A 23,484-nucleotide genomic window follows, 5' to 3' on the forward strand; every position below is an offset into this window, starting at 1 on the left:
GTAACAATGAAAATTTATATTATAATGAGTATTATAAACTCTAAGTTTACTGGTATCGAACACATATTACTCATGTATTAGACTTTTACATCTACAGAATTGGTAAATCAGTTTGTAATAATTCAGGTTGTGAACATATTACAAATTGGGAAATGTTCAGATAATGGAACTCTAGAAATGGCCATGACATTCATCACAGTTGTTTGGATCCATGCCCTCTGGCCACAGCAGTGGGACGTCACTGGGCTGTGGCTCACTGAGAGTAAGGACCACATGGTACTGTTTTTATTCCCTGTGGTAGCATGTTGAATGAGTGAGGAACAGGTCCAGATGTGAATCCCTGGAGGCTGCAGCTCTGGGAGCTTGTTTGCTCTGGCCAGCAGGGCTGAGGACCCCTAGGGAGATGAGGTCCAGAGGGTGTAGCTCTAGCTGCTGGATTTGAAACCTACTTCCCTGTGGTAGAAAACTCTTGACCATGATCAAAGGGCTGGTATCTGGTAAAGGAGACACCTGGGAAGAATTGTTTTTCGAAGGTGAGTCAGAAAGCTTGGCTCATGGCTGGGGCAGTGGCTCACATCTGTAATGCCAGCACTTTGGGAGGCTGAGGTGGGCGGATCACGAGGTCAGATTGAGACCATCCTGGCTACAGCGAAACCCCATCTCTACTAAAAATACAAAAAATTAGTCGGGCGTGGTGGCGGGTGACTATAGTCCCAGCTACTTGGGAGGCTGAGGCAGGAGAATGGCATGAACCTGGGAGGCGGAGGTTGCAGTGAGCCGAGATTGTGCCACTGCACTCCAGCCTGGGTGACAGAGCGAGACTCCATCTCAAAAAAAAAAAAAGCTTGGTTCAAATGGGCAGATTTCAAAAATATCAGTCAAGTTATTTCACAAGGCAGGCATTTAACCAGGTAAAAATCCTCTGAAAAAATTTAAATATCTATATTGTAAGTGCTTCCATTTTTAGTGTGTTTAAAATGTAGAAAATTGTAGGTCATGTTAATTTCCTGATGATGATGATGACAGCAGCTTCTATTTTCTGAGCACTTTATATGTGTCAGATCATAGTTTCAGGAATTCACTAACAAAGTGTCTTAAATTCCACGACAATCCAAGAGGTAGATACAGATTTTCTTTTAGCCTTATTTTCTACTAAGGCTTAGAGAAGTTACTAATGTGCTCAAAGTTGCATAGCCAGAGGCAGAACATAGGCTGTACACAGTTTGGCTGATACCCCGGTCCTTGCTCTTAGTCAGAACCACTGGCATATGTTCTTTAAAACACCATCTGTATTGCTTAACAAAATGTTTTCCTCTGTATTAAATACCACAGAGATGACCAGTTCACTGCATAACTTTGATAGTCTTGTGATGCCCATATCATTCTACTGAGTCAAGGATACTTGCATAAATGGCAGAAGGAAAATATATGTAATTATTGAAAAGGAGAAGGCCCTCAGACCAACAGCAGGAAACACTTTTTGGTCATATTTTAGGTTGTCAGGGGCACATGTCAGGATGGAGAGGGCCTGATATGGTTTGGATCTGTGTCCCCACCCAAATCTCATGTTGAAATGTAATCTTCAATGCTGGAGGGGGGGCCTGGTGGGAGGTAATTGGATCATGGGGACAGTTTCTCATGGCTTACCACCATCCTCCCTTTGGTGCTGTCATCATGATAGTGAGTTCTTGTGAGATCTGGTGTTTAAAAGTGTGTGGCACCACCCCCCTCTCTCTCTTGCTCCTGCTCTTGCCACATAAAATGTGCCTGTTTCCTCTTCACCTTCTGCCATGATTGAAAGTTTCCCGAGGCCTCCCCAAAAGCTGAGCAGATGCCAGCACTATGCTTCCTGTACAACCTGCAGAACTGTGAGCCAATTACATCTCTTTTCTTATAAATTACCCAGTTTCAGGTATTTCTTTATAGCAGTGCGAGAATGGACTAATACAGGGCCCTGACAGGTAAGACAGTGCATAGAGTTTCCATGCATTCTCAAAAGTTCTGAGTTCAAGCAAAACAATATTTTCATGGATAATATTGAACCTACTGAAATAATCTGCTTCCTTTTTTCAGACAGCATAGACAGGTAAAGATTGATAAGCTCCAGGTAGGAGGTGGGTGTCGTGTAGTACCACCTGCGCAGCTCATTGTAATAGCGCTCTGCCATGCTGGAGACACTCAAGTGAACGTTCACGCACATCAAGGAAAGCTTTTCTTTCAGTTCTTCATTTCCAGCATCGACTTGTGAGAAAAATGTCTTTGACACAGAAAGAAGTGCTTCTCTGGGCCACTGTGAATCAAGGAAAAATCTAGAAAATCTGTTGTGTCATTTCAATAACATACAGTTTAATACCAAGAAAAACATATTTCTCGGGAACTCCTCCCTGCCCAGTCCCCTCTTCACCTAGTTAACTCCTACTCATGTCTATGGTGCTTAATGAACTGAAGGGCTCTGTCCATTTGAGGGGTGCCTGGGTCTGCATTTAGTGACCCATATGTCTCCACAGTATCATGCACACGGAAGTTGCTCAATACATATTTGTTGACTGAATGAATTAATGATTGGGTGCTTCTAGAATTCCATAAATAAATCACATATGTTACAGGGACCTTACGTCCTCACTCTGTTTGTTACATAGTTTGGACCTCACGTCCATCATTATAGTCACTGCCCTGCACACCTCAACTCCTTTGCTCCTCTCTTGCTTCTTTGAACTCACTTGAACATTGGTCAAATGCAACTCTCTTACTTCATGCCTGCAACTGTGCAGCTGAGCATGGCTGCCAATTAGTATCACTTTAAATTTTTGATAATTAGCTTAGTGCAGCCCAGAAATGCTTCTACATTTTTTAATATATCAGTTTTATGCTCTCCTGAGTATTTCACACCGGATTCTACTTCCTTAAACTGCTGACACTTAGTCTTTCTTTTTCACTCTCAGCTGATGACCCTACTGCCCATATCACTAAAAAACAATAGCAATGAAAACAGAACTTCAATGACCTCTTACCCCCACATCTTCCTACCTACCTGCATCTGTGCTCATATATTCTGCCTCCCCACCTGTTACTCAGGGGTAGGCTGTGGATGCACCCTGACCAGGTCAGCCCCTTCTTTGATGACTCATTCTCATCCCTTCTTGCTTATTCAAGGACACTGGTCCCACAGTGCTTAACTCGGTATGCTGCATCATCCATATATTTATCTTTTCTGGATCATTTACATCAGCACACATGCATGCCGCTTGTGTTTCACATTTAAAAATACTTCTCTCTTGACCTCACATGTCCCCTAGCTCTTGCCCCATCTCTCTGCTTTCCTTTGGGGCAAAACTCAAAAGTGTTGCCTATAACCACTGACTCAGATTTCTCTCCCCTTCTCTCTTGAACCCTTTCTCCCACCATCCATTGAAACAGATTTTGTCAAGATCGCTGATAACTTCCACATTGCTAAATTCAATGGTCTCTTCCTTTACAAATTCTGTTTTGTCTTTGTTCTATGATTGTCACGGTCATTCTCTATATGAATAAATTCCTAGTAGGCTTTAAAGCTAATACAAGTACCCATGAGTTACTCTTGGGCAATGTGTTACCCCTTTAAAGTCAAGCAAGTCCAACTTCTCAAAGAGATATCCTGGGATGTCACCAACCTGCACAAACCAGTCAATGGTGCAGCAATTCACAAGGGATGGAAACATCCTGCATCGGGACCGAAAGGCCTCCCCAACTGGGCTCATGCAGAGAACAATGTGCAGCTTCCGACGCACTTTGCTGATAAAGTATTGAAACACCTGACAAAAAGAAAGTTATTTTTTCAATTTAAAATAATGATTAAGCAACAATGAAAATAAGTGTTGGCTAATGCATCTGAGGCTCCCAATATCAAATATAAAATGTCAGCATAGTAGATATGTAAATTTTCTTGTTCAACATTCACTCCAACCTCTTTCTCTCACAGTCTGGAAAGATTAAAAATGACATTTTGCAAACTCCATTGTGGCTAGGGTTCTGGATGTGATTTAGGTCCCTTTCACCCGTGTACTTGAGGAGATCCTTTGAATAAAGGGCCATTCATACAAGGTTTTGCTGTGGGGCAGAAGACATCTGGGAGAGAGGGGCAGGGTGCTGCACAGTTTTACAGGTGCAGAGCCTGGCAGAAGTTGCATGGTATGGGAGTTTTTTTTTTTTTTCTTTTTCAACTTTTATTTTAGATTCTGGGGGTACATGTGTAGGTTTGTTACAAAGATATATTGCGTGATTCTGGGGTTTGGAGTATGACTGATCTTGTCACCCAGGAAGTAAGCACAGTATCCAATAGGTAGTTTTTCAACCCTTTCATCCCTCCTTCCCTCTCTGCTCTTTTATTCTGTGGTGTCTATTGTTCCCATCTTTATGTCCATGTTACCCAATGTTTAGCTATAAGTGAGAACAGGTGGTATTTGGTTTTCTGTTTCTGCATTATTTGCTTATGATAATGACCTCCAGCTGCATCCATGTTTCTGTAAAGGACACAATTTCATTATTTTTAATGGCTGTGTAGTATTCCATGGTGTACACATACCACTTTTTCTATATCTAACCCACCACTGATGGGCACCTGAGTTGGTTCCATGTCTTTGCTATTGTGAATAGTGCTGCAATGAAACATACAGGTGCATATCTCTTTTTGGTAGAATGATTTATTTTCCTTTGGGTATATACCAGTAATGGGATTGCTGGATCAAATGGTAGTTCAATTCTTAGTTCTTTGATAAACTATCCTGGAGCTATTATTTCTGGAAGTGGCTCCTGATTTCAGCTGCTTCCTGATGTGATGGAGGACACATGGCTCTGGAGCTGGCGGCTGATGCAGAGGCACACTGACTGGTTTAGTGGCTCCCTGCTTCAGCAGGAATGGTTGTGGCAGAGGCAGCTACCTCCTTGACCATTGACTTCTACAGTGTACATTTTATATTCATTCCAAGCAGTTCAGTCTGGAATTTCTTTCTTTGGCCCTTCCAATGATTCTGTGTCCCTTTAATAAATCCCTTCCTGCTTACATTAGCAGAAGTAGACTTGCATCTGTACCTATAATCTCCGACCTAGCAGGAGAGACAATTCTCACAAAGGGAAACAGTAAAGATATAAGAAAGAACAGCCAGAAAGTTAAAGAAGGTGCAGAAACAAGGAAGAAAGCTGGGGTGAACAAGTAATGGTGTATGGGATCTAGCATGGTGCTGGAGAATGAAAGTGTACAGCAGCCACACTGTTCCCGAGAGAGTGAGAGAAAACACATTCCTGCTTTGTTGTGTCATAACATTGCTGCTAGGCAAGGGCATCAACAACGCTGGACCTATGCCTTCAGCCCGCCACAGGCAGGGTGCTGCAGTGTGTGAAATAAACTGGTGCTTAAAGAGGAATAAGAGAGGCTGGCCAGTTTGGACAAGACTATGACCTCTGTGGGGCAATGGGATTTCTGTTTTCTGCTTCCCACAGAACTTTCTGGAAGTCTGGTGACCCAATGCTTTAAACACCAAAAATAAAATACGTAGAATACAAAGGAAACCAATTATATTGAAAAAAATTCTATTCATGGACCCCTTCAGGCAATCAATGAATGGTTAAATAAAAGGTGAAGAAACGTTTTTGTGATAAAGCCACATAACTACTCTGGCACATCCTACCTCGTCTCTGTTCCCCTCAAAAATTCCTACTTCTTTTGCTCTTGGTCTGGTGGCCGCTAAAACCTGCTCCAGTTCATCCTTTTCAAATAAATTAGGCACTTCACCTGAGTTCAGGATGTTATTTATATCTTCTAGGAACTCCTCCACTACAATCTGTAGAAGATAGCAGTGTTCATTACAACTTGCTCAATCATTTTCCATTTATTATAAAGCAAAATATTTATTCTAAAATTCACATGAATCAATTTCATCTTTAAGAGAAGATAATCTTAAAAATTTCATGGAACCCTGAAGTTCTAACATAGCAAGTACACTGATTTTTCATTTTTCCTTTGTGTTTTGTTTCTTAGCAGGCATTCCCATTTTACCTGGGTCAAGTCATATGTGCAAGTATTTTATATTCTGCCCCTTTCAGTTACCATTTTATCATTAATACTAACCCATAGTTCTGTAATGTACTCATCATATTTATCACAAATATAGAAGCAGAATGCACCATTGAGCTGATGCACCATACATTTGCACGGACAGAGATAGTTTACAGTCTTATTTACATTATAAGAACAATTTTAGGCATATATCTTTTCCCCTTAGTTGGATTATTTTCTTGAAACAAATTCCCAGGAGTGAGATTACCCATTAAATGCATAAATATTTTCTGGATTTTGAAGATTTTACTATTTCTCATTCAATTCAAGTATGACTTCATCAATTTTTGACATTTATTTTTGTTAATTTGGGAGGTATAATAAATGCTTTCTTTTGGAGAATTTATTTTGGATGTTTTTGATTATTAGCAAGGGAAAATATTATCCCACATTTATTATTGTCCATTAAAAAGTCAGTCTAAACTTTGCAACCACCTGCATCTTGGAGTTTTCTTTCAAATTTGCATGAGTAATTTACATATTTTGAAATAGACTTTTTGTCTTTCAACATTGATGCAAATATTTAAAAGCAATCTCTCGTTTACCCTTTATTTCAGTTAACTTTTTAGTTATATAAAAGTTTGAGTACTATATATTTAACTATGACAAGATATCTGTTATTTTATTTTCTTCATTTGAAACTTTTTGTTTTTCTTAATGAACTTGGTATAATTGTGTCTGTCAATTTTCCCCAAGAGCAAACACCAGTTTTCTGTGTTCTAATTTATTTTTGCTTTATCTTGTTCCATTTTCTTATGTGTCTTGTGACATTTGTTCCCTCCTAAAGTTTTAAGTAAACTAATTTGTGTAGTTTCTAATTTTTGATTCAAATCTACAAATGTAAATTTGAGAACTGCTGGGTTGCATTCCATAGATTTTTATTCATATTAAGTTCATTTCTCTTAGTCTCTAAGAGATTTTGACTTTCTTGATCTTTATATGAATGTTTTAAAGTCCTAAGACACATCATTAATTTCTCCCTTAATTAAAGCATGGGCAAAGAATGTTATGAGTACAGCTTATGCTTTTAACGATTTAATAAAAATTTCTTTAAATCTAGTATATGATTAATTTTTGTAAACATTCAGTAGTATTAGAAAATATTTGCTTTCTCTGTAAAATATGAAATATAGTATATAGCTATTAATTGTAGCTTAGAAATTATATTATGTAAAATATCTCATCATAGTTATTTCTACTTTGTATTTGTTAAGTTACAGCCAATTAAACTCTATTTTTAACATCTTGTTTCTCTCAATTTCTTCTCACATTTATAATGTTTTGTGTATATATAAGTTCATGTATAGACACATGCATTTTTATTTTTATGGTTACGTTTACTCTTCATTATTGTAGAACATTTGAGATTGATTGGGGCTTCCAACAGAATGTAGTAACTTTTTGTCTAAAGAGAAGCAACACAATATGACTTGATCTTTGGAGCTTTAATACTTGGAGACTTTTTACATAACTTGTTTGATTTTTAAAAGCAATGTTAAAAGCACTATCAGAAATATCTTAATTTTAGGATAATCAGAAACTACAGATAAGCAAAACTAGACAATAAAAATCACTCACAATCCCAAGATTCAAATGTTTTCTCTTTGTACACAGGGCATACATGTCTAGATATACATTAAAATGTGGATGCTTCTAAAATATAATTTTAAAGTTTTTACACAGTGCTCTAGTATATGGTTATATCAGATATTATGTATATGACTTTCTCTCACTGGACATTAATACTCTCTCAGATTATTATTTAAAAACATTACAATAGATATTCTTATACATGCAACTTTGTACATAGCTTTGAGTATAATGTAAAAGAAATGTAAAGGCTTTACCTACATATTGCCAACTACCTTCCAGAAAGATTTTGCTAATTTATAATCTCCCAGAGGTGTGGGAATAAACAGGCCTATTATTCCCACACCTCTGCCAACACTGTATATTATGATTTTTAACCATTATCAACTTGCAAGGCCAAGTCACTGGCATTTTTATTTATTACAATTTCCTTCATTAATGGTGAGGTTGAAAATTTCTTCAGGTGTTTAAAGCCCTTTGTTTTCTGGAACTGTGTATTCACATTCTATCACATTTTTTCTATTTCTTCTATAGATGTGCTTGACTTTTCCTTTTTCATTTGTGATAAGTATTTTTATAATAAGATATAAACTCATTGCATGTCATAGATACTAAAAATATTTTTCCAATTTTTTCTTTGTATTTAATTCTGCTTACAATATTTAAAACATTTATGCATCAAATCTATCACTTTTTTATTCGTTGGCTAATTTCTAGATGGGTTTATTTTCTCTAAAGAAAAAATACCCAAGAATAATCAATGTAGAAAGTCCTCTGCTATAGAATTAATTCAAGATCAGTTAAATTAGCTGTCGTAGATATAGATGTAATCCTACTTCAATTTTAAAGGTAATTTAACCCAAAAGATAGCCCTTACTTTTTCCTTTCTGTAGGTAAAGTCATGTTTCCCTAATTGAATTTTTGGTAAATTATTTTCTTATATGCACTTTTATAGTTTATTACCTTCTGTTATCTTTGCCTTTTCCCTCAAAGAAAAGTTAAAAACTTACCTCCTCGACCTTTGATCAAATTTAATTACTAAGAATTTAAAGAGGGAAACAATACTTGGTAAAATAAATAAAAATGTATTATAAAAGTCTTTTACAAGCTGCAGGAAATCTGTTATCAAAGGGAACAATCCCCTTGAACTTCATCCTACAAACTGTTCAAAGCACACACCCGATTGTAACACCCATACATTTCCTGTTCTCACCCATGAGCTATTTAAACACACACCTGGGTGTCAGTGAAAAGGAAAACCATATTCTTGTCTTCTACACCAGCCATTTTGTACAACTTCCTCAGGTCTTCATGAAAACTATCATAATTATATCCCCGGCTGAGTTCAATCTGCAAACATTTGTAACCGCATATATGAGCTGCAAGTCTCGTGAGTGACTGCTTTCCTGTGCCTCCTACTCCAACAAGCAGGGCATTGCCTCTTTCTTGACGTATCATCCGAGCAATCCTGCAAACATCAGAGCAGAGGGTTTATTTCAAGTTCACAGACATGGCTCCTGCTCAGAGAGCCTGCCCCAGAGCCAAATGCTGGTGGCTAGTGGAGCCTCCTCCCTGGGCAGGATGCTGCAAGGGAAGAGCAGGCTGCATCTGAGGCCAGGGTTTGGTGAACAGCACTGCTGGGCTTTTCTCTTTTTCATTCTTTCCCCCATTCCTAACAGGCTGTTGGGTCTCGGCCCTAGTCGTACAAATTTAGAATAAAGTAAAATCTCTTTTCCCTGAAGTCTGAAGGACTTTGTTGGAGACCCTAGCCGATCTAGGCCACAACTTACATTGTCAATTGCTAAGCCCAGGTTTCCATTTATAAGAATGAGCAAGCAGAAAAATCACTGAACCTAGAAAAAGATACCACAGTGCAGAAGGAGAGATCAACAGAACACTTTGAAATGGATTTACTGCAGGATACCAACAAAATTTTAGAAAGTTTCTGATTCATGTTAACAGGAATTTTTTTTTTTTTTGAGATAGAGTCTTGCTCTGTTGCCCAGGCTGGAATGCAGTGGTGTGATCTCGGCTCGCTGCAACCTCTGCCTCCTGGGTTCACGCCATTCTCTTGCCTCAGCCTCCAGAGTAGCTGGGACTACAGGCGGCTGCCACCATGCCTGGCTAATTTTTTGTATTTTTAGTAGAGACGGGGTTTCACCGTCTTAGCCAGGATGGTCTCGATCTCCTGATCTCATGATTCGCCTGCCTCGGCCTCCCAAAGTACTGGGATTACAGGCATGAGCCACCACGCCCGGCCAACAGGAATTTTGAAAAGCACTACAATGATGATACTAGAGAGAGAGCACTCAAAAAGGAGGGAAACCCCCCCAAATTTAGGAAAAGTTGGGTAGAGATGGAAAATCCACTAAACTGAAAACCTGAGTGGAAGGTGATGAGTCTCACAAATAGAGTACCGTGGAGAGTTGAACAGGAAAAGTAGAGGCCAAACTCCAGGAATATACCCAGAACTCAGAAAAAAGATAGCAATCTTAAAATAATGGGAGAGAAAATGGAAGATAAGGAGGGCAAATCTCGGAGAAACAAATGGCATCCCAGAGGCCACATCATAGAAATTACAGGAATGAGAAGAAGGAATAGAACTGAGGCAATGGTGACTGACATAATAGAAGAAACCACTGGGACTGAACCCACAGACCCAAAGATCAAGAAAGAAAACTAGAGGAGAGACAAAACACTAAATGTTTCCTAGGAGATCTATAAGTAATTTACATGCAGAAGTTTTATAGTAGAAATCTATGTTTTAAACACAATTGAAAAGTTTATGATTATCTAATGCAGAAATAATAGATTATCCCTAAAGGAAAAAATAATTTTAGGCTGGCTTCAGGCATCTACTCGACAAGATGACATTTTACAAGACAATGGTTAGAGGGAGAAAAATACCATGTTATGGCTCAGAGAGTAAATAATCTGCAAAGCCTCCCTAAAAGATTCCTTGAAGATATACACAAGTATGAATGAAATTTAAAAACCTGGGAAGGGGGAAGGGATATTAGTATAAAGGTGACCAGTATGTATGAGAATCAACTCTATACATTGTTGTTAAGATGATAGAAAAGGGGGTGATAACGTCAATAAATTCTTCTTAAGAAGACATAAAATATAAACATAATTTAAAACTTATCATTACCATTGTCTAAAATCTAGAAATCATGGGATAAATACAAAAGCAGGTTTAATTATTTTTCCTCTTCCTCCCCTTCCTTCTTCTGGGAAATTATCTATCTATCTATCTATCTATCTATCTATCTATCTATCTATCTATTATCTATCTATCTATCTACCTTATTTATGTTGTTGATAATTGAAGAAAACAATGTTCAAATATTTTAAAATTATAGTGGCTTTATTATTTTTTGATTATGAAAACATCACATGGTCACTGTAACTCATGAGAGAAAACCATTGCTAACTCTTTCCCACATGTAAGCTTCATCATGGGGGCCTGGATGCTGTCCATTTCTCTATGAGAACAGTGCATAGCATTTGGCGGGTGCTCCATCAATTCCACATTCAAGTAACCAACTTCTAGAGACTGTAACAGTTAGTTACTATATACATCATCTTTGGTGGCAGGAGATAGGAGCTATGTAGTGTAAGAATAGAACAGGGAGTCTACGAGGACTTATTTAAAAAGTCTTCCTCCAGGACAAGGCACAGACTCCCAGTCATTATTTAGGATCTTCTGAAATAAGAATCAAACTTTGAAATTTGTTTCCTCCACCTTTACACCCTCTCCTGCTCCTCAGACAGGTCCACTTTTTCCACATCTTGAGTGCCTTGGTAAGATGGCTTTGTCTAAAACCGGGGTCAGCAAACTATGGCCTGCGGGCCAAATCCTGCCCCTTAACAATGTGGTTTTTTAATGACCCATGAGATAAGAACGGTTTTTAGATTTTTTTTAATGGTTGAAAAAAATTTTTAAAGAGTAATATTTCATGATATGTGAAAATCCTTTGAAATTCAAATATTAACGTCTATAAATAAAGTTTGTTGAAACATACCCAAGCTCATTCATTCACTTACTGTCTGTGGCTGCTTATGCATTATGACAGCAGGGTTGGGTAGTTACAGTATGATCTGCAGATCCTGAAATAGTTTTTCTATCTGGCCCTTTACCAAAGTAGTTTGTCAACCTCTTCCCCAGAACTTTTGGCCAACTCCTCTACTAGAACAACGAAGACCCACAGGCACCATTGTCATTGCTATGTGTCTGTCACAGTACACATCTACTCAAAGACACATCAGATGTCTATTTGCTTATTTCTCTTCAGCTGCCCAGGCGAGCATAAAATTGAGGGCAGAGTGAATAGATAATAATGTTTTCTTATTTTTCCCATAATGTACAAGTGTCCTACAGTTGATGAAATATTGAATATGATAAAAATCTTGCACTTTATGTCACTCTTTCCTTATTTCATGTACATTATTATTTATAGCAGTTTGATTATTTCTATCTGAAACTACTGGAAACAAATTACTTGTCCATTCTGCTTTGTAGTATTATTTTTTTCTGGCAATTTACTTATAAATGGATTGAAAACTTCCCCTAGTAAGAATCCTCTAATGTAGTAGCTAAGTTATATTTTCTCTCACGTGGTAGGCAAGAGATGGTTCTCCTGATTAGTGGCTTAAATACTAATAGATTTGTTCTACTATCTTTGGAGTGTGGTGACAACTTTAGGGGCATACAATGGGCAGAAACTGCCTGGTGCATTTGCTCTTTGAAAGCACAGGCTCTGAAGCAAATTTTTCCCCCGAGTTAAAAGACTTTTACTTACCCTACATTAAAAAGCCAAAAACAAAAATGTCACCAGCAAATGGAAATGTAGTGTGTGCTAAATTACTGAGTATTTAGTAATTAATCCATAACTCACTTTCATAACAAAGTCCTTTCCATTGCTAATCAGCATTAGGTGTTTGAACGCTCTTACAAGCAGAAATATGTTTTCTCTGATTCCTAACTACTGATCCTCTCTTGAATAAAAGAGAACAGTCTACATCATTATTTACATGGCAGTACTTTGTGCATCTGAAAACCAAATCTTCACCATGCTACAAATGGTTTTTAATTTCCGTCCATAATATTTTAAGCAAACCTTGAGGGGCCTGGTAATTCTCTTTCACAAAAGTAAGAAAGATTGTAAATAGAATTAAGCCAACTTTGCTTACGGTCTGGTCTATTCTCCAGGAAGTTTCTCAGACCAAAATGCTGCCATTATTTTTTTCCTTGTAGGCTTAGGGCCTGCCTGAGCGATGGGAATAAAAGTTGTTAGGGGATAGCATGTGGGTATGCTGCCAGGGGGACAGAGGGGAAGCAAGTGGCATCTGGACAAGCCAATGACAAACAACCTATGTTATAACACTTAAGCTGTGACAAACATAAATCTTGAATTAGGGCTAATTAAAGAGCTGAAATATGGAACAGGTGAAGACTTTATTTGCTTATGGTTTATGTGAAAAAAAATTCTAGGGATTTAACTGTCAGTATTAACAAGGACCAACGCTAAAATGTAGTTGACACAGGAAAAAAACCAAAGCTGTGAAAATCTTGCTGCAGCAGTAGACCATGGGAATTCCTACTCTCACTGTATTTTACTGTATTTATTCCACAGGATATGATATCAAATCTGGATGCTGCATTTTAAGTAGAACATTGAAAAATTATAAAGTGCTCAGTATGTGAAGACTGGAAATAATCTCCAGCACGCAATAAGAAAGATGTGGGATAATTTTGCCTGGAGAAGATAAAGCTAAGAAGAATATGGGAATGATCTTCAAATATTTGGAGGGCTGTTATGAAAAAAGTGAGCCCATTTTGGGTAGGGGCACCCACAGTGGAGTTAGAGCTGAAGCATTGGCTGTGATCCCCACCTGCCACTCACTGACTAGAAGACTTTGGACCATTTACTTAATCTCTCTGTGGCACAATGCGTTGTCCAAAAAGTGGCTGCAATAATGCCTCTGGTCCTACTTGCTCTTAGATTCCATCAAGAGATAGGGTCTCCGTCCTCTTCTTTTGACCTTGAGTGGGCCTGTATGACTGCACTGACTAGAAGAGCACAGTAGAAATGATGCTATGTGACTTCCAAGACTATGTCAAAAAAGCCATTTGGCTTCTGCCTGGCTCTGTCTTGCAGCACTTGCTTTTGGAGCCTGGAGCCACCATGTTGAGAAACCCAGATACCCTGATGCTGCCATGCCGAGAGACAAGTGGAGAGACTATATGGAGGCGGAGATGCTCCAGGCACTCCAGCGGCGGTCTGATTACAACTGCAAGAGAGATGCTCAGAGAACAGTCGCAAAAATTGAGAGATGATAAAATGAATCTGCTAAGGATAGGAGTGGCTTATTACATAGCAATAGACCACTGGGACATTCTCTGAGACTTACTTGTAAAGAGATTATGATCCTGAGCTATAGAGAGATTGTTGTACCAGGTAAATGAGATGCTCCATATCATGGTTTCATACCCACACTGAGTACCTTAATCATGACTCTTCACAGGATGGGATGGATACGAGAAGCACAGGAGGCAGATGTTGGCTTATCCTGGAAGGATCATTTTAGCATTAGAACTGTCAAGCAGGACAGGAGCCACTTCAGGAAGTGTGCCCCAAGGACTGCAGATATTTAGGCTGGATGCTCATGAATGTGTCAAGGTTGTCCCTCATAGGACACTTGTAGTGGGTAAGAGTCAGACATGCAAGCAGGTGAAACCTTTGATCCTGGATTGAACTTGTTTTGCTATAATTTTGAAGCTCCTCTTTCTTTAGGCATGCATGGAACTAGCGTTGTTATACCGTATATGTATCTCTGTAAACAACCTCATATCCTTTTTATAACAAGACAGAACAGATAAAAACGAACAGAAACCATCTATTAATATTTAGCAAAAAAATGACTCTGGGGATTCCATAGAAAGCTCATTCCACAAATATTTAAAATATGTTAAACAATAACCCTTAAGTTATGGTGAGAGTTAATAAAAGACCTCTGACCATCTAGCAATCTGTTTGAAGAGTTTATACAACTTATTTTTTTACCCTTTAATACAAAAAATATTAAATCAATGCATTATTGGGCACTTTATAGCACTATACCTTGAAACATGTTCTATAGCATCCTGGAAGAACACCAACTTTACTTCTTTGGGATTTGTGAGATTATAATCATCAAGATAGTCCTGTAGAACATTTGCAATTTTCTCTATATCAGGCATGTCATCATAAATCCGATCAGCTTTATCTGCTCCAAACTATAATTTATGGGAGAAGAACCAAGTTGGATCAATTCTGATAGACACATAACCTGGAAAATCCATTTCATTTAACTTCTTCAAGAGCTACACTGGAATTTTGAAGGTCTTTGCAATAAAATTTACATAGGAGCTCAGAAATAGGGTTTTGATTTTTCTCACAATGCTATATTCTGATTTCAGTTTTTTTTTTTTTGAGATGGAGTCTCTCTCTGTTGCCCAGGCTGGGTGGGGTGCAGTGGTGCGATCTCAGCTCACCACAACCTTCGCCTCCTCGGTTCAGCCTCCTGAGTAGCTGGGATTACAGGCGCCCACCACCACGCCCAGCTTATTTTTGTATTTTTAGTACAGACGGGGTTTCACTATGTTGGCCAGGCTGATCTTGAGCTCCTGACCTCAAATAATCTGCCCGCTTCTGCCTCCTAAAGTGCTGGGATTACAGGTGTGAGCCATCGCGCCCGACCTGGTTTCATTTTTTTGCTGTTAGGTTATTGACATTGGAAAAGCTAACTGGTTAAAAACTATGCATGGCAGACTGCTATTATTATAAAAAATCATGCCAGAACTATTTGTAGTTTTTAAATAGCAGTCATTTAGGGTTACCTAAATTGTTAAGAATGAAATTCAGGTGTAAAGTGTAGGGAGTCGAGTCCTTGTTTTAATCTATTGATGATATCCCTTCTCTATTGTATGTAGCAACGGCCCCAGGGGCACTTTCTCCTGGAATGTTTTACTAAAACACACATAGGCAATGCAAGAAGAGTCTAGCTGTTTTTTTTCTGTTTATTCCCTCATGTGATAATACAATCAACTAGAAACACACAGGAAAATAATCTTTGAAAACAAACTTTGGACCATACTTTTAATAATAAATATAAATATATACTTTACAAAAACACGTAGTTTATCTTTTTTATTTGTTGGGTGGTAATACTTATCTAGAGTGGAGTTACCAGAGTGGTGAGGTATTGTCTACATATAATATAAAGACGAGTTCCTTCATGTGTTGAACCAGCATTGATTGAGAGCCTGCTACGTACCTCTGTGCAGGAACCTGGGAACTTAAGATGAACAAAAAACAGACATGGTCTCTGCCCTCTTGGAGACACTGGGAATGTTTTACTCGAACAAGAGGCACCTTAGTAAAACAACATGGCTATCTGCCAATGTAGGCAGGGCAGTGAGATAGCAGATTTATTCCAGGCAGGTCAAGAGGGTAAAATTTACCAGAGGGTAAAATTAGGTCCAGAGGGTAAAAATTAGACAGACAGTATTGCAGAGACAGGCTTGAGGAACTCATAAGGGAATAAAAGGAAGTTAAATATATAAAAAAATGTGCTACTAATTAGAGTTACTCTGAAATGAAGAGAACAATTCTCTTAACCAAGTAAGCTTCACTATGTAGAGTACAATAAAGGGGAAGTCCTGAGTTAAAAGACTAGACCGCTCCGCTTCCTTCCAAACTGAATACCTGATACCTCTCTGATTCAAACCGTTACCAAAATGAATGTAATTAGATCAGGAGTCAGCAAACTTTTTCTGTAAAGGGCCTGATAGTAAATATATTAGGCTTTGCAGGTCATATGGTCTTTATCACTACTACTGCACTCTGCTGTTGTAGAGCAAAAACAACCATATAAAAATCATATACATAAATGGCTGTGGCTATGTTCCATAGAATTTTGTTTACAAAAATAGGCAGCAGGCAGATGTGGCTCATGGGCCATAGTTTGCTGACACCTGGCCTAGATCTTAACTCCTCACACATGTAAAGTTTTTATAGAATATTCATTTGAATTGGAAAATAATAAATGCTTTACAATTTTCAAATGAGGTCAAGTCAATCTAACATACTTGCCTTAATGAAATCTCCAAATATGATGGGCTTATTCAAAAAATATTCCAGGTCAACTGCAATTCCAAAATGTTTGTCTATTTAAAGAACAAAACCAAGTTTTAAATATAATGATAATCTTGAATGGAATATTTTAGTGATAAAACATATAGAATAATAGCTGCATTTTACTTAGAAGACTTAATTAATATACATAAAAACTGAGAGAATACTGTGTTAACTCCATGTCGCTTTAGTTTAGCTGATAATCTCCCAAGTTTAAGATTAAGATTACTTAACAAAGAATTTAAAATATTTGTTAAATAATGAATATTGGATACTTATTTAAGAAATAAGAAGTACTTTAAAATTATCCTGGCTTTTTTTTTTTTTGAGACGGAGTCTTGCACTGTCACCCGGGCTGGAGTGCAATGATGCGATCTTGGCTCACCGCAACCTCCGCCTCCTGGGTTCACATGATTCTCTTGCCTCAGCCTCCTGAGTAGCTGAGATTATAGGTGCACACCACCACACCCAGCTATTTTTTTGGATTTTTAGTAGAGACAGGGTTTCACTACATTGGCCAGACTGGTCTTGAACTCCTGACTTTGTGATCCGCTTGCCTTGGCCTCCCAAAGTGCTGGGATTACAGGCATGACCACTGCGCCTGGCCTATCCTGGCTTCTTATCAGACAAAATGCTCTTTCTCCTACTTTCTCTCCTCTACTTAAAACTTTATAATAAATTAAAATACAAACACTTCCTGAATTTACTTATTTATTTTGGTATTTTTAGTAGAGATGGGGTCTTGCCTTGTTGCCCAGGCTGGTCTCGAACTCCTGAGCCCAAGGGATCCAAGTACCCAGCCACCGAAAGTACTGGGATTACAGGCATGAGCCACCATGCCCGACTGACCCTTCCTGAATTTTAATAAAATTATTTTATAATATTGCATATTTCATATATTTTAATATATATTTGAACCATCAAAGAAAATAACTTTTACTCATAAATTATGAAAATTGTTTTTGTGTTAATTGTTCTTTGTAGAAACCAAATTGCTTTTCTACTCAAATAAAAAAAAGAATAGGTAAAGATTCATATTTACTGGCCATTTCTGTCAGAATAACATGGAAATAGTGCTTATCTTCATTATTAATCAAGCGATCATGGAAGACCCTTTGGCACTCGTGGCAAAAGAGTCTAAATATCTGAATTTCTTCTCTTATTGTTCCTGGATCACATTGGAGGATACCTGTTTTTTAAGAAAAGAAAAAAGAGAAAGAAAAATTCTACATTTGTAGAATCTCCAGTAATAGTTTAATTAGGAAACCCTTAAGTACAACTTTACCCTCATATTGCCAAAAATGACTGCTTCCCCAGTGGATATACACATATACTAATAGTGACCTCATTTTTTGATAACAAATCTGGGATACATTATTTGACAAAAACATTTTTTCCCTGTTTTGTGATGTTTCTTTAACCGAGCATGTGAAGTGGTCAGACTTCACAATATAAGCAAGGTTTATCTCATTATTACATGAATTGCAATATGTTAAGTGAAGGGCCTCACATTACTTTAAAATATACTAAAGTATATATATTTACTTATCTTGCAACTTTCCTCCTCTCAATGCATATACTGTTTTTGAAACTCCCGTTTCTCTCTTTCTTCCCCAGTGTCAGTCCTCACCAAATGCCCCTGGCCCTTCTGGCTTCTACTAAGATTATTCTGAGTACTCATTTCATTAGTGTAAATTGTTATTGCAAACACAGTTCTAATGATTTCAAGTTACAATCAAAGCAACAATGTACAGGAATTCCTGGAAATGGTACTTCTCCACAGGGACCACCAATATGGGGCTCCTCACACTGTAGACAGGGGCAGGGAGAGTGTCTACTGTGCATGTGGGCACACACAGCAGACAGTGGGTACCACACAGCATGGTAGGTACTGCTCATGTTGCTTTGGAATACTAGGGTATTTCTATAGATAATGATGCTACCTGTTTTTTGCATCTCACATTGGTGTTTGTGTGTTGTTTGACATATATGTTTCTTGAAATGCTTGAAGTTTTAATTATTTTCAGTTAATATTTGTAGAAATAAGGAAATTTCTAGGACTTTTGATGAAATGCAGAAACAAGGAGAAAGAGATTCAACATTGGAATTTCCTGTGTATTTTATGATGTGTCATTTCAGAAATAAAGTGGATCCTGAATTTTGAAGCTCAAAAATTATCTTAAAAATAGGAATAGAAAGGCAATGGGGAAGGATAATAAATAAATGACTAGATTAGACAATGTCTGAGGATCAGTGAGTCTGAAGCGGTTCATGAAAGAAATGAAGTCATATTCTAATGTTTTCTAGGAAAATTGAGTTCATGAATCACAGGACTAAACTGCTAGTATAAGAGGGCAAGATTTCAGTGGAGGAAGAGAAAACAAATTATTTTGTCATCCTGTGGCAAGGATGGTGTGCCAGCTTTGAGAGTCCTTCAGGCTCTGGAAGGAGGAAGAAAAAGAAGAATGACAGAGCCTTCAGATCGGGAGTTGGGAAGATCAGGAACCTGTGTGAGAACTGTGCATTAGGAAGAAGCAGGAGGGGTCTGCAGGGTTCTTAATGCCTAAGCTCCTGCCATGGGCCAGCATCTCCTAGTTCATTCCCAGACTTGTTAATGCACAACAGGTAATGACTTAGATTGTGATGAAGACAGGAAAGAGAGCTGGCTTTCAAAGAGGCCAGTCATTGCTTCACATGAAAGCACTCCACAGCTTCTACTTTGGCTACTTTGCAGATATTAAAAACAAACTTATACATGTTAGTTAGAATCTTTTTAGAGAAAAAAAAATATTGGCCGGGCACAGTGGCTCACACCTGTAATCCCAGCACTTTGGGAGGCCGAGGCAGGTGGATCACCTGAGGTCAGGAGTTCAAAACCAGCCTGACCAACATGGCGAAACCCGGTCTTTACTAAAAATACAAAAATTAGCTGGGCATGGTGGTGTGCACCTGTAATCCAAGCTTTTTGGGAGGCTGAGGCTACAGAATCGCTTGAACCCAGGAGGCGGAGGTTGCAGTGAGCCGAGATCACGCCACTGCACTCCAGCCTGGGCAACAAGAGTGAAACTCTATCTCAAAAAAAAAAAAAAAAAAAAAAAATTAAGAGTGGTGTAGAACAAAGGGCACTGGATGGGGAGTCAGGGAACGAAGCAGATTGTGGAGCAACTAAGAGTTAGTGTCCTTGTATACAAAATCAGGGGAGACTTGTTTATTCATCTAGACATTCATTCATTCAGTGCCAGGCCCGATTAGGCACTGGGATACAGTGGTGAACTAAGCATACAGCCCTTGGGGAGCTGATGTCCTAATGGGAGAGACAGATACATGAACACATATATATGCAGAGAAATATGTGCAATATGATTACAGGTAATAGGAGCTATGAAGGGACATGGGAAAGTTTTGCTGAGAAGGTGACATTTGAGCAGGGAAAGTGAGCTATGTGGCTATCTGGTGTCAGAGCATTGCAAGCAATGTACAGCGGTCCCTGGGCAGGCCCGATTTCAGGAATGGCAAGGAGGTGGCAGTAGCAAGGAGGAAAGTGGTAGGCAATGAAAGGGAGAGGGAGCCCGGATCCAGATCACACAGAGACTCAACACAGGAAGGTGCTAGAAGCAGCCTCAGGAGGGTCTCAACAGGGCCCATGGCTGGCTGCTGTGCAGAGGGCAGAGCTGGGTCTCTTTGAACAGGGTAAACAGATAATCAGAAGCAGGAGATTAGAGAGGAGGTTAGAAGGGTAGTGGATGGAGTGGTGAGGAGTGGTTAGATTCGGGATATATTCTGAAAATAAAGCTGTCAGGATTATTCGTGGATTGCATAGAGGTTTTCAAGGTTCCTAGCCAGAGCAACTAATGGTAGTCTCCTCTGGGGCCGGGGTATGCATGGCCAAGGTGGAGGGGAAAAGCAAGAGTTCCATTTAGACATGCCAAGTTTAGCAGGCCAGCTGGATGCCTGAGGGTGCACAATGAGAAGGAAGCTGGATATGAAAGTCAGACTCTTAGAGTAGGGGTGGGAGCTAGAGGCAGGCACTCCAGTGCCATCTCTGAGTAGATGGCACTTGATGATGTAGAATTGACCAGAATTACTGAGGGAATATGTGTGTAGATCTAAAGACCGAGCCCTGCGGCCCCAACATTTTGAGGTAGGGAAGAAGAGGAGCAGCTATCAAAACAGACTGAGTGACAGCAGGCAGTGAGGGGGGACCCCAGGAGAGCCTGCCCTGGACCACTGGAGAAGGCGGGGAGGGGAAAGTTGTGTGGACATTGCTGTAAGTTAAGGTGCCGCTGAGAGCTGACCAGTGGATCTGAGCAGATGGAGATGGGACTCAGGTAGAGCAGTTGAGCACAGTGTTGGGTATCACACTTTGATTGACGTATAGTAAAGGGAGAACTTGAGGGAGTAAGTGAGACAGGGAGGAGAGACCATTCTTTAAGAGGTCTTTCTAGAAAGAGCAGAGAAATGGGAGGGGTACCATCAGGGGATATGGGTCTTAAAGAAAATTATTTTTTTTAAGATGGGAGGTATGATAGTGGCTTTTTATGCCATTAGGCATGATCCAATAAAAAAAGAAACTTTGAAGATGAGAAGAGAAGTGGGAATTATGATAGCAAAATCCTTGAGTAGACAGGAGGGGACTGGGTTCAGTATTAGAAGGAGCATTGACACTGACAGATGGAGGGGCAGCTCAGCCCAGGGAAGGAAGATGCAAGTTGTCTGGGAGATTTAGAAGATGAGGCAGCTCTGGTCCAACTGCTTCTATTTTTTTTTTTTTTTCAGTGAAAGACAAGTAATCAGCTGGGAGTGAGAAATGGGAGGCAGTGTTGGCCATGTGAAATAGTTGCGAAGCACTCAGCCTGAATAGGAACAGGTGATGGGATTTCTGGGTGAGTCACCAACACCTGCATACATACAACGTTACTGAGATATTTGGGGGCCAATGGAAAAGTAGGGAGGGTGCAGATCAGAAAACGAGGGTTCAGTACACTACCTTGCACACATTTGGATAAGTCCCTCAAGTTAAAGACATAATGGGACTTGGCGGGTGTTGGCAGGAGGTCAACACTCATTTTGTTATAAATCTCAACTGAGGCTTCTACAATGCTTGATGCAGTTTGCTTTACAGCTGGTGGAAAGTCACTCAGGAAACCATTTAAGATGGCCTAGAACGAGAAACATAATATGAGAGGATTAGATTTATTTTAAACCAAATATCTATCTTTTAAATACTCCGGATGATAACGTTTTCTAATAATAGATAGAAAGCCAAATTCCAACACAAAGTCTGCTGGTATCAAAGCTCTTCTGCTCATTTCAGAAAACATTCTTGAGAATGCGCTCACTCCTGTCTTCTGTGATTGTTTTGTGATGCCTGAGTGGCATTCATATCTGACTAGTGAATTTACATGAACACACTCTCAAGTAATTTAGACCTCTGCTTGAGGTGAGTCCAAGGGGTCATCACGAAGGGCACAAACCCACCTGGAAATGAACAGAAACCCTCTCTTTCACTTTTATGGATGACCACCACTCTCATAGACTTTCATCTTCATGTATATTTTAAATGTGACTTACTTGCAATGGTGAACTCCCTCACACTTCAGCTTCCCCATCTCAGTAGCTGGCCATTCCCTCCTAAGCTTAGATTAGGAGCTTGGAAGTCTCTTTATACACCTCCCATTTTCTGTCCTGCAAAATCAATCTTGAACACATTTCTTGGATCTGTTTGCTTCCCTCTGTTTCCCCGGACATCACCCCATCCTGGCCCCTACTCTTTTTTATCTGGGCTTCTCCTCTGTCTCCTTCACTCTGGCCTCTCCATTTCCATCCTGGTCTCCCTGCTGGTCCACCCTTCCCCCAGCATCCTCACTTCACCCCTCCCTTCCATTGCTCCCCATGTCCCCGCCACACTAGTCTGAACACCCACACTCCTTCCCACCTCAGGCCCCTGCACTGCTGCTCCCCTCTTCCTGTGCCCAGCCCTCTCTGCTTGGCAGGTGCCTTTTCATCCTTCATGTTTTAGGTTACATGCCATCTCTCCAGAGAGGCCTTTCCTGACCACTCAGTCTAAAACAAGTCCTCCCATCAGTCTCTCTGATCTTCTCATCCAGAACATCACAACTTGAACATGTGTATTTATTAGCTAGTCCTCGACCTGCAAGTGCTTGGAAAAATCATTATTGTTTTTTAAATAGATAAATTCTTATTACCATTAACCCTGGAGTAACTAATGGGAGAAGCCACGAGAATGCATATCAATGGTTGCAAGTTAGTCCAATCTGAAGTTGTGACTTCAGATTTGGTGTCATATGTGAGATCTTTTGAAATAAACCTGAGTATTTGTTTTCAGTGGGCCTCCTGTTTAACATTTGCTTTAACTTGTGAGGATGACCTCTTTAGGTATCCCCTCCTGGGACCCCAACATGAGTTTAACATACTCCACATGGTCTGTATTTTATGTAGGACAATCTCAAACCCAATCTTTAAATTTGATGAAAATATGTCCATTTGTATGTGTATGATGGAGAATAGACAAGCTGATAATTTTATTTATATATATGTTATATGTATGTAAAAAGCTCCAGCCTTCTGTTCTCCATGACACAAATACAAATACAGTTTCTA

The 23,484-nt window shown here is 39.2% G+C and overlaps 1 protein-coding gene across 1 annotated transcript in view; it reads right to left on the reverse strand.

Moving 5' to 3' along the window:
- Nucleotides 1-23,484, reverse strand: part of DNAH6 (dynein axonemal heavy chain 6) — a 303,480-nt gene that overhangs the window by 115,768 nt on the left and 164,228 nt on the right. The window contains exons 42-49 of the mRNA XM_057301281.1: nt 21,851-22,022; nt 17,906-18,052; nt 16,822-16,895; nt 14,809-14,963; nt 8,918-9,149; nt 5,664-5,816; nt 3,651-3,791; nt 2,048-2,290 (exon numbers count right to left, since the gene is read on the reverse strand). Of these exons, the coding sequence (XP_057157264.1) occupies nt 2,048-2,290; nt 3,651-3,791; nt 5,664-5,816; nt 8,918-9,149; nt 14,809-14,963; nt 16,822-16,895; nt 17,906-18,052; nt 21,851-22,022 (1,317 nt within the window). The remainder of the gene's footprint in view (nt 1-2,047; nt 2,291-3,650; nt 3,792-5,663; nt 5,817-8,917; nt 9,150-14,808; nt 14,964-16,821; nt 16,896-17,905; nt 18,053-21,850; nt 22,023-23,484) is intronic.

This window comes from Pan paniscus, chromosome 12 (genome assembly GCF_029289425.2).
Source record: "Pan paniscus chromosome 12, NHGRI_mPanPan1-v2.0_pri, whole genome shotgun sequence".
Classification (NCBI taxonomy): Eukaryota; Metazoa; Chordata; class Mammalia; order Primates; family Hominidae; genus Pan; species Pan paniscus.